General features: G+C 31.8%; 2 protein-coding genes across 4 annotated transcripts; one reads left to right on the top strand and one right to left on the bottom strand.

Annotated features, from left to right (window-relative positions):
- Nucleotides 1–4,767: 4,767 nt before the first annotated feature.
- LOC111314452 (uncharacterized) lies at nt 4,768–8,520 on the bottom strand. Its single transcript, XM_022915830.2, has 4 exons — nt 8,465–8,520; nt 6,919–7,175; nt 6,368–6,822; nt 4,768–5,168 (listed from the first exon to the last, which is right to left on the bottom strand). The coding sequence occupies exons 1-4, from the start codon at nt 8,518–8,520 to the stop codon at nt 4,953–4,955; spliced, it is 984 nt and encodes a 327-aa protein (XP_022771565.2). The 3' UTR covers nt 4,768–4,952.
- LOC111313500 (Far-red impaired responsive (FAR1) family protein) lies at nt 8,475–11,524 on the top strand. 3 transcript variants are annotated; one of them, XM_022914189.2, is made up of 3 exons: nt 8,475–8,657; nt 9,784–10,205; nt 11,133–11,524. In XM_022914189.2, coding segments are annotated over exons 1-3 (627 nt in total). In that variant the 5' UTR covers nt 8,475–8,656; the 3' UTR covers nt 11,337–11,524. The 3 variants fall into 3 exon arrangements, with proteins under 3 accessions (XP_022769924.2, XP_089608797.1, XP_089608798.1); XM_089752671.1 differs by lacking the exon at nt 8,475–8,657 and adding an exon at nt 8,670–8,811; XM_089752672.1 differs by lacking the exon at nt 8,475–8,657 and adding an exon at nt 8,864–9,096.
- The last annotated feature ends 291 nt before the right edge of the window (nt 11,525–11,815 follow it).

Here is an 11,815-nt window from a genome sequence, read left to right as displayed (position 1 = left end):
TTTATTTCGAAATCAGTTTAACTTGTTATTGTTAGTTTTGATCCATAGCAAACATTTGAAGCATATATTAAATGATGTAAACGTATCTTTTATTGCTGACATGTAAAATCAATTGTTAGATTCCTAATGTAGTAACCATTCATGTTGGCCTTTCAATTTCTTTTCTTATTTGAACATTATAATATCTATTGTTCGTTTGATTCAATTGCTCTTTGTAGGCTGTATACATATCAAGGCTTATGCTGTGTGTTGTATAAATGTTTCCTCGTCGCCTTAATTTTCACTAATGTGAAAGAGAAGTTTGTCTAGGTAACTTCTTTGCTTGTACTTGCTGGATGCGTCTTATACTGCACAATAACATTTATCGGTAATGTCCTTTCCGTGATAAGTAACTAACATAAAGCAGCATTAATAGTATCATTTATCCTCTCCTAATAGGATTGGCAGCTAAGTAGATTGACAGGGAAATTTCAATAGCATGACTGCTGATCGGCAATATTTTACTTTAAAGAATCAAAATAAGAATCCTGACTTTATTTTGACACTGTAATCTCAATGATATGATTGTAATCTTTGTGAGTCAGTTATATAAGATATGGTGATAGTCTAGTGATGATCTTTATTATTTTTATGCAAAATATGGCCTATGCTTGGTGTGTAGGAGTATTCTAGTGATGATTTTATATCTTCCTGGAATAGGCCTAGCAGTGGTTTGCCTGGTCTTGTTTTTGGTTTACTTAAGTTTTTAGGGCTTTTGGTCCGAAGTTCAGTCTTTTTTTAAACTCCAATTATTTTAGGATGATAGTTTAAGTCAGTTTTGATTTTTGAAGTAATCTTAAATTCTTTACAAGTGCCAATGTGATAGTCATATTTCTCTAGGCTTTTGCTTAAGGATATTGTGAGTACTTTGTTTTATTTAGGCATGTATGCTTAGTAGGATCTTTTGAGCTCTTTGCTCGCTTCATCATCTTCTTCTCTCTTTATTGCTAGAGCATTCTCAGCATACTTTTCATAGCTTAATATACCCCTTTAAACTGCTATATTCAAATTCTACCGTTGCATGAATTTCCAGCACTCTTTTCATACTCAAACCAGAAATTGATTCCTAAACCTTAAGATTTTTTTCTACCATTGCCACAGACTCAAATTATCTCTTCCTTTGGCCCACCATCATAAGCCCTAAGAAGATAGGCTTCCCCAAAATTTGTTCTACATAATGCAAACTTTAGCATAGAAGGTATAAATTGCATGCATCACTGAATAACTGTCATGTGAAATTTACTAACAAAAATTTAGAAATTTTACTGTAGTTTCTTGATTTTGTTTGAAAAACCAGTAAATCTATTTATGAAATCTACGAGGATATTTTTATACATTGATTGACCTTATTTAGTTTGGGAAGAAGGCTTTTATTGAGCTAATATAATTGGTTTTTATATTTGTAATACATATTGTGAGGACTTGAGTTTATTTATTTTCTATAGGATAGATGATGAATAGACAGAAAAACTCCAACAAAAGCCGAAAATAAATACTAAGAATATTTGTTATTGTTGTGGTAATCAGTTGTAGGACTGATTTAAGTTAATGTTAAGTTGAAATCTTGTAATCCCTCTTTCAAGTTAATGGTATATCTCTATTGTCTTGAGTTTTAAATGCCTGCTGGTACCAATCTGATGGAAATTGCAGGATTTTAGAGTTTAAGGGTCTTACTTTACCTTTTTCTTTGTGTTATTAGCATCTTCTAAATGTTTGGATTTTTTTATTCGAATTCGATGATTTCCTATCAGTGGTCTGCATTTTTGTTCAAACCCTTTTTTGACTATGAATGGTAACAGTCTACATATATACCTATGTTTTTTTCTTTTTGAAAAATAACTACTGTTTGTTCTTTTCCTTGCAATAGAGAACAAGTTTATGAGATTTGAGTAGCTTTTATGTTTCATTTTATGAAATTTCAATTCAGGATCAGTTATGTTTTCATTGGACTTTAAAGAATTTCAACCCCAACCCTAAGTTATTGTTTAAAATCATAGCATATAGTACCAAAAAATAGTTGATATTTTCATAAATATCCATCCTTCTAAATTTTGACCTCAATTAACTCTAGAACCTAAGTTAGTTAAAACCCATATTTTCATAAATTCCTACAACATTTTTTTCTGGGATAACAGAAAATTTTTATTCACCAAAAGCAAGCAGGAATGCTGGATAACCTACTATAAAGAGTGCTAAAGCTTGTAATAATAATAAAAAAAAAGAGTACAAAAGCTGTGGAATAGCACTGAAGCAACAGCAACCAACTGATTAAAAAAGATTAAGACAAAAGAACCCCATGAAATATCTAATCAGAACATCAAAACATCTAATATTCCCTCAAACCCCTACTTTGACAGAGAGCTTTGGTTAAGACCTGTTGGCTATATTCAAGAAGAGCTTTGGTTAAGACTTGTTGGCTATATTCAAGAAGCAGTTGAATGTATCTTGGATAATATCAGCCATTTGAGGGGGCGGGGAGGGGGGCAATACCTGAAGGAGGCTGAGGGCTTTTGCCATACTCACTGTTGTTCCTTTCTTTCGAAATAAATTAGATGTAGCCTGACCAAGCAAACTCGAGGATAATGAGGTTTTACCTTCTTATGAAAAATTTTTTTGCCAGTAAAACTAATGATCCCTGTCCCTAGTCATTAGTTTTGCTGGTTCAAAAATGGTTAAAATGTTAATAGATAAAGAATATTCTGTGAAGAAATAAGGGAATATTTCACAGAATACTCTAAAATTTGACCATTCTTGAACCAAATTAGTTAGTAAAATTGCAACTATTTGATCTGTTGTTCTGAGTAGAATGGTAACTTGGAACATATCCCAGTAGTTGCGTATAAAGATTAACCTGCTCAGATTTGATTTGTAGGAAGGTTCATACTTCTTTATGCTTTAAAGGCCATTGCTCTTGATTACTTGAGCGTGGGAAGGCTTACATAACTTGTCAGAAGAGAGAACCTCTATAGGCAGAGAGTACCTGGAAATTTTCCAATATAAAATACTACTGGCTGGCCACATTACAGTGTAAATTATAAAGATCTCTGAAGTATGTTCATGTGGTTTAAAGCTTCTATTTATGGTTTAAGTTTTTCTTGATCAATTATCTTCCTTGTGGAGGTTATGATAAATAACAATTGATGGTCAAAACTAGGAAGTTATTTCATTTGTATCTTATGCTACAATTGGGCCTACATGAGCTACACAGAACCCACCCATATAGCTATTTGGTTTTGCTGGTTGTGAAAGAAAAGGACAAAATACTTTTTTTTTTTTTTTAAGGATTCTAGCATTGAAAGCTTTGAACTCTCTCTCTCTCTCTCAAGGCTTTTGTAAAAAAGAGGGAAATGAAATCCCGATGTCCTTAATTATTAGTATTTTTTAGGCTTGGCATGAGAGATTTGTATACTTTCTTCTTGAACAAGGCTACATGATCAAGAAACCTCTCATTCTTCTCCTAGCATGTCATTCTCATATTGATAAACATTGAGGTAATTCCTTCATTTCGTCTTTTCCTTAAACCACATTGTTCTCTTAGAAAACTTAACTTCGTTCAAGGTTTCAAATCCTAGATTTTTCTTCTTTTTCATTTTGCTATTTACTTTTAATGTGCAACTTCATTTTCTCCAACAAAAAAAAAAAAAAGGAAAACATAAATATGATGTTGAGTTTGCCCTCTTTTATTTAGGAGGAGAAGTTTTGTGCCTATGACAACATCACAGTTCTTGTCATCTTAATTTTTCATGGCAGAACGCACCCCATTTCTAACTCTAAGCTTTAATTCAGCATACGCTTACACTGTATCTAAGTGATAATGTCGCTTTTCTCCGTTTATTTTTGTTTCAATGTGTTTATTTGTAGCATGATTTTTTCTTTTTCTACCTATAAAATATATGCATGCTTACTTGCATAGTTGTCTCTAATCTTACTGTTGTAGGAATCTGAAAGATTTTGCTCAGTCTACGAGAAAGTTACTGAAATAACAATGAAGGGCAAGAGTTTTAATGAAATATGAAATATTTCATAACATTAATGTTCTCGTAATAATAAAATAAAATTTTATAACTTTAGTTCCATGCAATAAAATTTGCAGAATTTATTATCATTTTTTAGTAAAATTTAAGTGTTTATTAGGATATTTTTCAGTCGTAGTTTTATGATAACAAGCAATACATGCTCCTAGATTGCCCCAACTAAATTTTTCTTTTTTCAATTCTTTTATAGCACAATAAATAAATATTAAAATGAAATAAAAAGAACTAAAAATATTCGAGGACCAAGGATAAAACCTATTACAAAGATGGAGGTGATAGGTGATTCAAGGAAAAACGGATAACACTCAAATAAACTTCAAATTTTATTAAAAAAATAAAACCTTCATTCAAATTGCAGACCCCCAAACTCCTAGAAAAATGAAAAATTGGCAGTGAAAGTGTTTCAAGAAGTAAATCGATGCTTTCTTTTTCTAAAGTCATCGTTGTACGCATTTGGCGAATCTAAAAATTTGTCACTCGAAAATTAACCGTATCATCTGCAATGGATAGAAAATCAATGTTAGCTTTCAATGTTATTACTCATTCTCTTCCATGGGATTTCAGTCCCTTCATTGTTAGTACGTGTTTTTTACAAGTTAAATACTTAAGTGATTTGAATAACTAATGAGGGCACGTGAACTTAATTTCACTTCAAGTCAATTAAAAGGAAGGAGTATATATACCCAGTAAAAGAGAAGAGAACTAGAGTTTGTACATTAAACATAGCACTAATTTCAATCGTTCATTTTCTTACAAGTAGATGGTGATTCACCTCAAGTCCTCAGCCTATGATTAATATGCAGAATGAAGGAAAAAGAACAAAAAGAACCTAAGATTACAAGCCACTCTTTGGAGAGGAAATAGCATGTTAAAGAAATTTTACAGTTTCTTAGCACTATTACCTCTACAGTGCCACTCCTTTTGCTCAATTTCCCTCATACTCTGAACAATATCATCAATGTTCCTTGATAGGTGATTGGAATGCTCCTCCATTTGTCTTAATACCATATCAAGCTGCTCTTGAAATGCTGCAGAGCGCTTTCGTTCCCGTTGTAACTCTGCTGTCAATTCTCGAATCTTTACATCTTTCTCATCCTAGAATGTGCATGCGTTTGTGTGTATGACAGAGAGATGAGAAAAGAGAGCAGCAAGGTTAATTTTGTCGATAGACAAAATATATTTAAGGCTATCAAAGGCCAAAAGAACTTCTTAAAATTGGAAATAAATAAAAAAAGAGATTGTTGTGACCATTTCCAGGTCTAAAGCTCCAGCTGGAGTACACACAGGCACACGGATTTTTGAAATGAACCCATAATTGCTCAATCAGCAAGAAAATTAGCATACCAGTCAAGCAATTCAAGTTAATCAGACTATGTACAGGTTTTGCATGTTAAGACTCAGAAGCTATTGAAGCTAAATTTCCAGCTCTTTCTGTTTGCATTGAGGAAACACCTAGCAGAGAGAGAATTTTATGAACGTAACAAGGGGCTTCAAGCTATGAGGAACACCTCAAGGTCAGGTTCAGATAAATGAATCTGGCACACAATTCAACAAGTTAAGGTATTCCAGTATCAAGCAAGTTGTTCAACAGTAAAATCTTCCACAATCAGCCCATTGATCAATGGAGGCTTATGGACTGCATGTGGTCACAGAACTTGAAGCTCCAATTTAACTACCAAGTCTCATTCCTAACCATCCATATATTAATTAAGAATATAATTTTCAAGAAACACAATATAACTTATAAATCAGTGGTCGCAGATACTTTTCAGCCAAATAGCTACCATTTTAAGGAATATCTAGTTCCAGATTTCCACCTCCGTCCTCCACTGTTTTAAAATTATTTCTTGTTCTTGAAATTGGAACAATATCTTTAAGTCCTTGTAAGCTAGTTCTAATGTTGAAAATCTTAATGATCTATGAAACTACAGCTAATTTCTGAAAGCTTCACTTAAATGAGTTCTGACTATTCCCTAATCGACCTACAGATTCACCTTAATGAGCCTTATCCTGTGAGAGTTTCTCCCTATGCCAACCACACTCAAATTGACCCAATTTCAAAGGCCTAAGAAGAGTCAGACTCCTAGATTTTAAGGCATGGAGTCACATTTCAACAATCCTATTTTCCCAGTTTCTGTAATTAATCTTCACACAACCTTCACTGATTCTGGAATTGAGACGTAAACCCCATTTAAGGCTTTGCAAACCTTAAACGCCGCAAAAAACAACAATAAATTTGCATTCACCAATAATAGTTCAATTTCACTCTGTTTAAGGCAAAGTAAGAAACTTACCGGCGTTTGAGATAAAATCATGCTCCTACGACCATCGGTAGGAATGGGAACCAGCTGATGATTATGTTCCTTAACAAACCGCGTCACCACCCATTTCCCTGTTTTTTCTTTCTTCACCACAATCATTGCTTTACACCCTTCTCTCGTAATCGCTCTGGGCTTCCTATTTTCACTCCTTCGAGGCCTTAGCTTTCGAAACCCTTCTTTATTACATACCAGTCGACGCCAAACCACTTTGCCGTCACGCATTGAGCGGCGAAACGCATCCACACGCATGATGAATCCCACACGTGTGGCGTACGCATCGTAGAACACTTTAGCTGCTTCTTCCGACTCGAATTCCATTCCGACATACGGTTCCTTATCGGAAGTTCCTTCCACAGTAACTAACTCTTCTCCGTTTGAATTTTGTAATGTTTCAGTTTCTGCTTCTTCAGTGGAAGGATTTTCATCCACTGTAAAAAAAAAAATTATCAATGCTTAATGAAACTGCTTGATTTTCAGGTTTTTATTAGGTTGATTAAATTTAAGAAAAAACAGAAAGTGCTTACTGGATTGAAGACCCAAGTTGGAATCCAGGGCAGCGCAGGACACGGCGTAGTACGAAGAGGAGAATTTTGGGTTTAAACTTTTAAAGAAGAGGTTTTGAAGTGATAGTACAAAAGGGAGAATCAAGTTGACGAGAGGATCGGCTTCGGTGCGGAGCAAGGTATTCGGGACTCGGCACCTTTCTGAATTCGTAAGCCTGGAGATTTTGCTCTCTGCAGTAAAATTGGCTGCTTTCTTTATTTCTTTATTTATTTTGGGTCTTGTTTTTACAGTAAAATATTATTAGCAAAATAAAATTTTATCATTTAATTTTTTAATTTATTTTTAAATAATAATTATATATTTAATATAAAATAATTAATATCATGAACAGCTCTTAAATTATAATAAAATAATTAATGTAATATTTTAATTTTAAAATTTTAATATAATATATAAATTAAGAATATATTAACTAATATAATACTCACTTTTAATGTATCAATCTAAAACAAATGATGATCAAATAATTTTTAAGTATCACATTAATTATTAAATTTATAATTTAAATATCATATTAGATATTTTTAAAATTTAAATATCATATTAAATATTTTATTATAATTTAAGATTAATCATGATATTAACCCAAAATAAAATTATATAAAATTTAAATTAATAAAATCTCATATTAACTAATTAAAATATAAAATTTGTTTGACATATTCTAGTATATTTGGTGTATAAGATTAAAAATAATATAAGATAAGATAATATTATAAATAGAATTAAATTAAATAATATTATCATATTTTATACTTAATGTGTTGGTCATTTGTGATATACAAGATCATGATAAGATAAAATAAAATAATTTTATAAATAAGATTAAATTAAATAATATCATTTTATTTTATGTTTAATATATACAAGGATTTAGATAGGATAATTTACTTATTTGTTAAAATTATTTTTTTTTAAATTTATATAATTTTTAACATATAATTGAATATGAATGTTTAATCTCATGGATTAAAAATATTTTTTTTTACTTGAAGATGATTGAATAATCTTATACCAAGAATATATTAATACTCCTTACAATCTCTATCATTTTTTTAGATATAAATCAAATATGATATAAAATAATTATTATCTTATTCTATCAATAATCATATATATAAAAAATGACCTTAACGATTAAGATAAGATATTTTATTTATTAATTAAAATTATTAATTTTTAAAATTTATATATTTTAAATTATTAATATAATTTTTAAAAATATAATAAAATATATAAATTTAATTTCATAAATTAAAAATATTTTTTTATTTTAAAAATATTGAATCATCTCATAAAAAAAATAACTAACTCTTCTTACATTTTATTACTCTTTTTAAATATAAATTAAATATAATATAAAATTAATTATCATTGATCGTCCTTTACCGAGAACAATAATTTTATGAAAAAAAAAAATGGTGACCAAATTATACACAGATATAAAAAAATATATTAAAATTTTGAAGCGAAGTCATTGGGCTGTCAAAGTAAGAAGTGCCCTGCCTGGGGCAACGAATTGAGTGCGAGCATTTACACGGGAGATAAGCCCAGAAACTCATTGTTTGGGCAATCTACGTTTTGATCCAACGGTGAAATCCATCATTTCATATTCAGCCTTGTATTCCTTTCTGCATCGGATCAGAGAATCAGTCGCCTCTCAAATTATCTTTGAATGTCTCTCAAAGCTCTTGATTCAGTAAGTTTTTCCCTCTATAATTTTCACGCTTCGATAATCTTTATTACTTGTTATTTTTATTATTTTTTAAATACCAACCTAAATTACCTCCAATGATTTACTCTAAATTACTCTTAACACAACCTTCTCATCTGTGTTTCTGTTCCAGATATAGGTAAAATTAATGCATGATATTTCTTTGGTTTAAGAATTTTAGGGTTTTTGTTGACAGAAACTATTGGGAAAAAATTTGTAATTTTGGAGTATTTAAGCTATGAAAATTGGTATGTTGTAGTAGCTGGATGGTGGAAGGAAGAAGGAAAGGGTTTTATATAAGATTCTGGATATATTGATTTCCAATTAAGATTGACTAGCTACTTCTATGGAATTTATTTAGCAATTTGTGCTGCATTTGTCGTCTTCGGGCCTCTTTTTTTATGAATATATCATTTTGGTTAAGGTATCGTCTCAATTCCGTTATTCATGTTCGTATCTGTGCAGCATTTGCTATTCTGTTGTTCAGTTCATCTAGAATGATTAAATTCAACAGTTACCTCAGTCAATCATATTGTCCCTTCACAAATCATATTGCAAACTCTCGGTGGAACAACTGTCTAAGTAATGGCATTCCAAATAATGGTCTTGTTGTCGTCAAGTTTCCATGGTTGTATTTTTTTATTTTGAAGGCAGGCTGTGATGCTTTTAGCTAAGGAATTGGATTTTAAGCGTCCAGCTTGGGTTCATTAGTTTATTTCCTTTATTTAGTCTTAGCCTGAATGAAAGTAGTAGGATCTATGATCTTGTGCATTTCCTTTTTTTTTTTTCTATCATATAATTATAGCAAGTTTTATCTTTTTTATTGTTCATGTAATTTTGTACCTTTCAGCACTTTTACTTAAAACTTTCTTGTTATGAGTCCTTTTCATCTTTGAATTTTAATCCATCCCTACTAGTGGTCACTCGAATTTAATGTGCTTGTCTCACAGTTTGTATGACTATTGGAAATAAAATTTATGATTTGCATAGCATGAAAGGCATAATACTTTTTTTTTTCTCTTTTTAAGTCTATGAACTTGTCATATTTTTTGACATAGAAAGAGAAAACAAATATGACATTAGGTCTGATTCAATTGTTTTTTGGAAATAGTGGATTTGGACGAGGATGTTGGGATAGTAGACAGCTCAGTTAAAGAAAAAACAGCTGAAACAGAAGGAAGCGAAATCTTAGAACCATATGTGGGTATGGAATTTGAATCTGAAGATGATGCTAGGAAATTCTACACAGAGTATGCTAGACGGGTAGGATTTGTGGTGCGAATTATGCAGCGCCGTCGTTCAGGGATAGATGGGAGAACTCTTGCTCGTCGTCTAGGATGTAACAAACAGGGTTTCTCTCCTAATCATAAGGGCACATTGGGACCAGAGAAAAAGCCACGTCCTAGTGCACGAGAAGGTTGCAAAGCTACTATTTTGGTTAAGATGGAAAAGACTGGAAAATGGGTTGTAACAAGATTTGAAAAGGAGCATAATCATCCTCTTATTGTCACAGCCAATGGATTCAGTACCACGGTGAATTTCTATCAAGTCTTATATAATAAAATTAGTTTAAATTGATATATATATATATATATATATGATAGAGTTTAAATGTCTTGAACTTTGCTCTTATATAAACAGATGTTGAGATCATTGAGTTTCTTCCTTTATTTTTGCTGTTTTTACTTTCTTTACTTATTAAGTAGAATGTTCCTCTTTCTAGATTTCATGTTTTTGGCTTTATGTCTAATTGTTTGACATGGCCAATTTCAGCTTATGTTATTAATATTATATATGGGAGATTTTTTTTGTAGATAATTTAAAATTGTAGAATATGTTGTGTAGTAGGTGAAAATTTCCTTCATTGGGATTAATGACCATGATTGAAATTTGGGTCCCCATTTTCCTTAATGAATTGAACTTAATTCCTGCTTAAATTTGATTGCTAAGATATGAACTATTTGTGTTGTGTACCCATTGATTAAAGCTGGCGATGGATGATGTTTTTAATGGTGCCAACTTGTGGTGTTATAACTTGTGCTTTTGTTCCTTTGAATTGTTTGTCATTGAAATGTCCCTGGAAGCTTTCTAATTATAAAATCGTGTATCAAATGAAAATACATGCTACTTTGTGTTGGGCTAGGATGGTTGATGTCATGCAATAGCTTCTGGAAAAGTATGTGTGTGCTGAGTGTACGACTGTATATGCACTTCGCATTGTCATAAGTATTAGCTTCCTTTAGAAACTTATTGAGGTGCGTTTGTCTGATATGCTGAAGGATGATTGTTTGCTGGTAAAAGTTCTAGGGAACTTTTCTGTGCTTCTGTTGTAAGCCAAACTAATTACTTGCATGGTGATTGTTAAATATCAATAGATTTGCATAATGGCCATTCAATAGTGTCTTTTCCATTTTCGATCACTGTTGCTGCAGCAAATGAGTGATTTGTTCATGTTTTTAGGGTGATAAGGACAAGAAAATTGAAGAGCTCACAATGGAGCTAGCACGCCAGGAGCAATTATGTTCAGCTTATCGAGAAAAGTTGTTCACTTTTATGAATAATGTTGAGGAGGAAACAGAAGAGCTATCTTCAAAAATTCAAGTTATTGTCGACGACGTTAGGAAGCTTGAAGCTGAAAGGCAGAGATTTTCACACCGTAGATAGCCTTCGCATTCATCTTGACTTTATTTATGGTCAGATTTGTATATTTGGTTTCTTGGAAGCTTTTAATCATGTATAGAATTCTTTAGAATCGTTTTGTTGTAGTCAATCTTATAAACATTTAAATTTGTGCAATGAACCTTAAAGTATTCTTGTTAGATGAAATGGAAGCTCCATGATTCTCTCTCTCACATTGGGTTGATTTTTGGCAACAAAAAAGCGGGTAAGGCTATAGGCCTAGAAGAATAAAACCTTTTTTTGCCAGTACTAGGAGCAACCCTGTCTGAAGATACAGGTTAGCAGCCAGAGAGACCTGCTACTAAACCCATGAAATGTCATCATTGGCTGACATGACTATGATCAGTTGAAAAAAATGCTAGGACAATGGAATCGAAGGTCTTAAAAATGTTGCTTTCATTGAGGTCAAAATTCACGAAGTTTCATCCTACTTTTGGAGATTTTATAACCTTTGTTTGAGATTG

Source organism: Durio zibethinus, chromosome 23 (genome assembly GCF_047325235.1).
Source record: "Durio zibethinus cultivar Kanyao isolate XHJ-2024 chromosome 23, ASM4732523v1, whole genome shotgun sequence".
NCBI lineage: Eukaryota > Viridiplantae > Streptophyta > Magnoliopsida > Malvales > Malvaceae > Durio > Durio zibethinus.
The sequence above is the reverse complement of the archived record's forward strand: the minus strand, read 5'-3'. Positions and strand labels throughout refer to the sequence as shown.

Excerpts from the sequence above, each read along its gene's own strand:
- LOC111314452 (XM_022915830.2), bottom strand. The coding sequence starts at position 8,520 with ATGAGTTTCTGGGCTTATCTCCCGTGTAAATGCTCGCACTCAATTCGT. Across the intron at positions 7,176-8,464 it reads CACTCAATTCGTTGCCCCAG|ACCCAAAATAAATAAAGAAA; the intron begins GCAGGGCACTTC and ends TGTAAAAACAAG. Across the intron at positions 6,823-6,918 it reads CAACTTGGGTCTTCAATCCA|TGGATGAAAATCCTTCCACT; the intron begins GTAAGCACTTTC and ends TTTTTTTTACAG.
- LOC111313500 (XM_022914189.2), top strand. Across the intron at positions 10,206-11,132 it reads CCAATGGATTCAGTACCACG|GGTGATAAGGACAAGAAAAT; the intron begins GTGAATTTCTAT and ends TCATGTTTTTAG.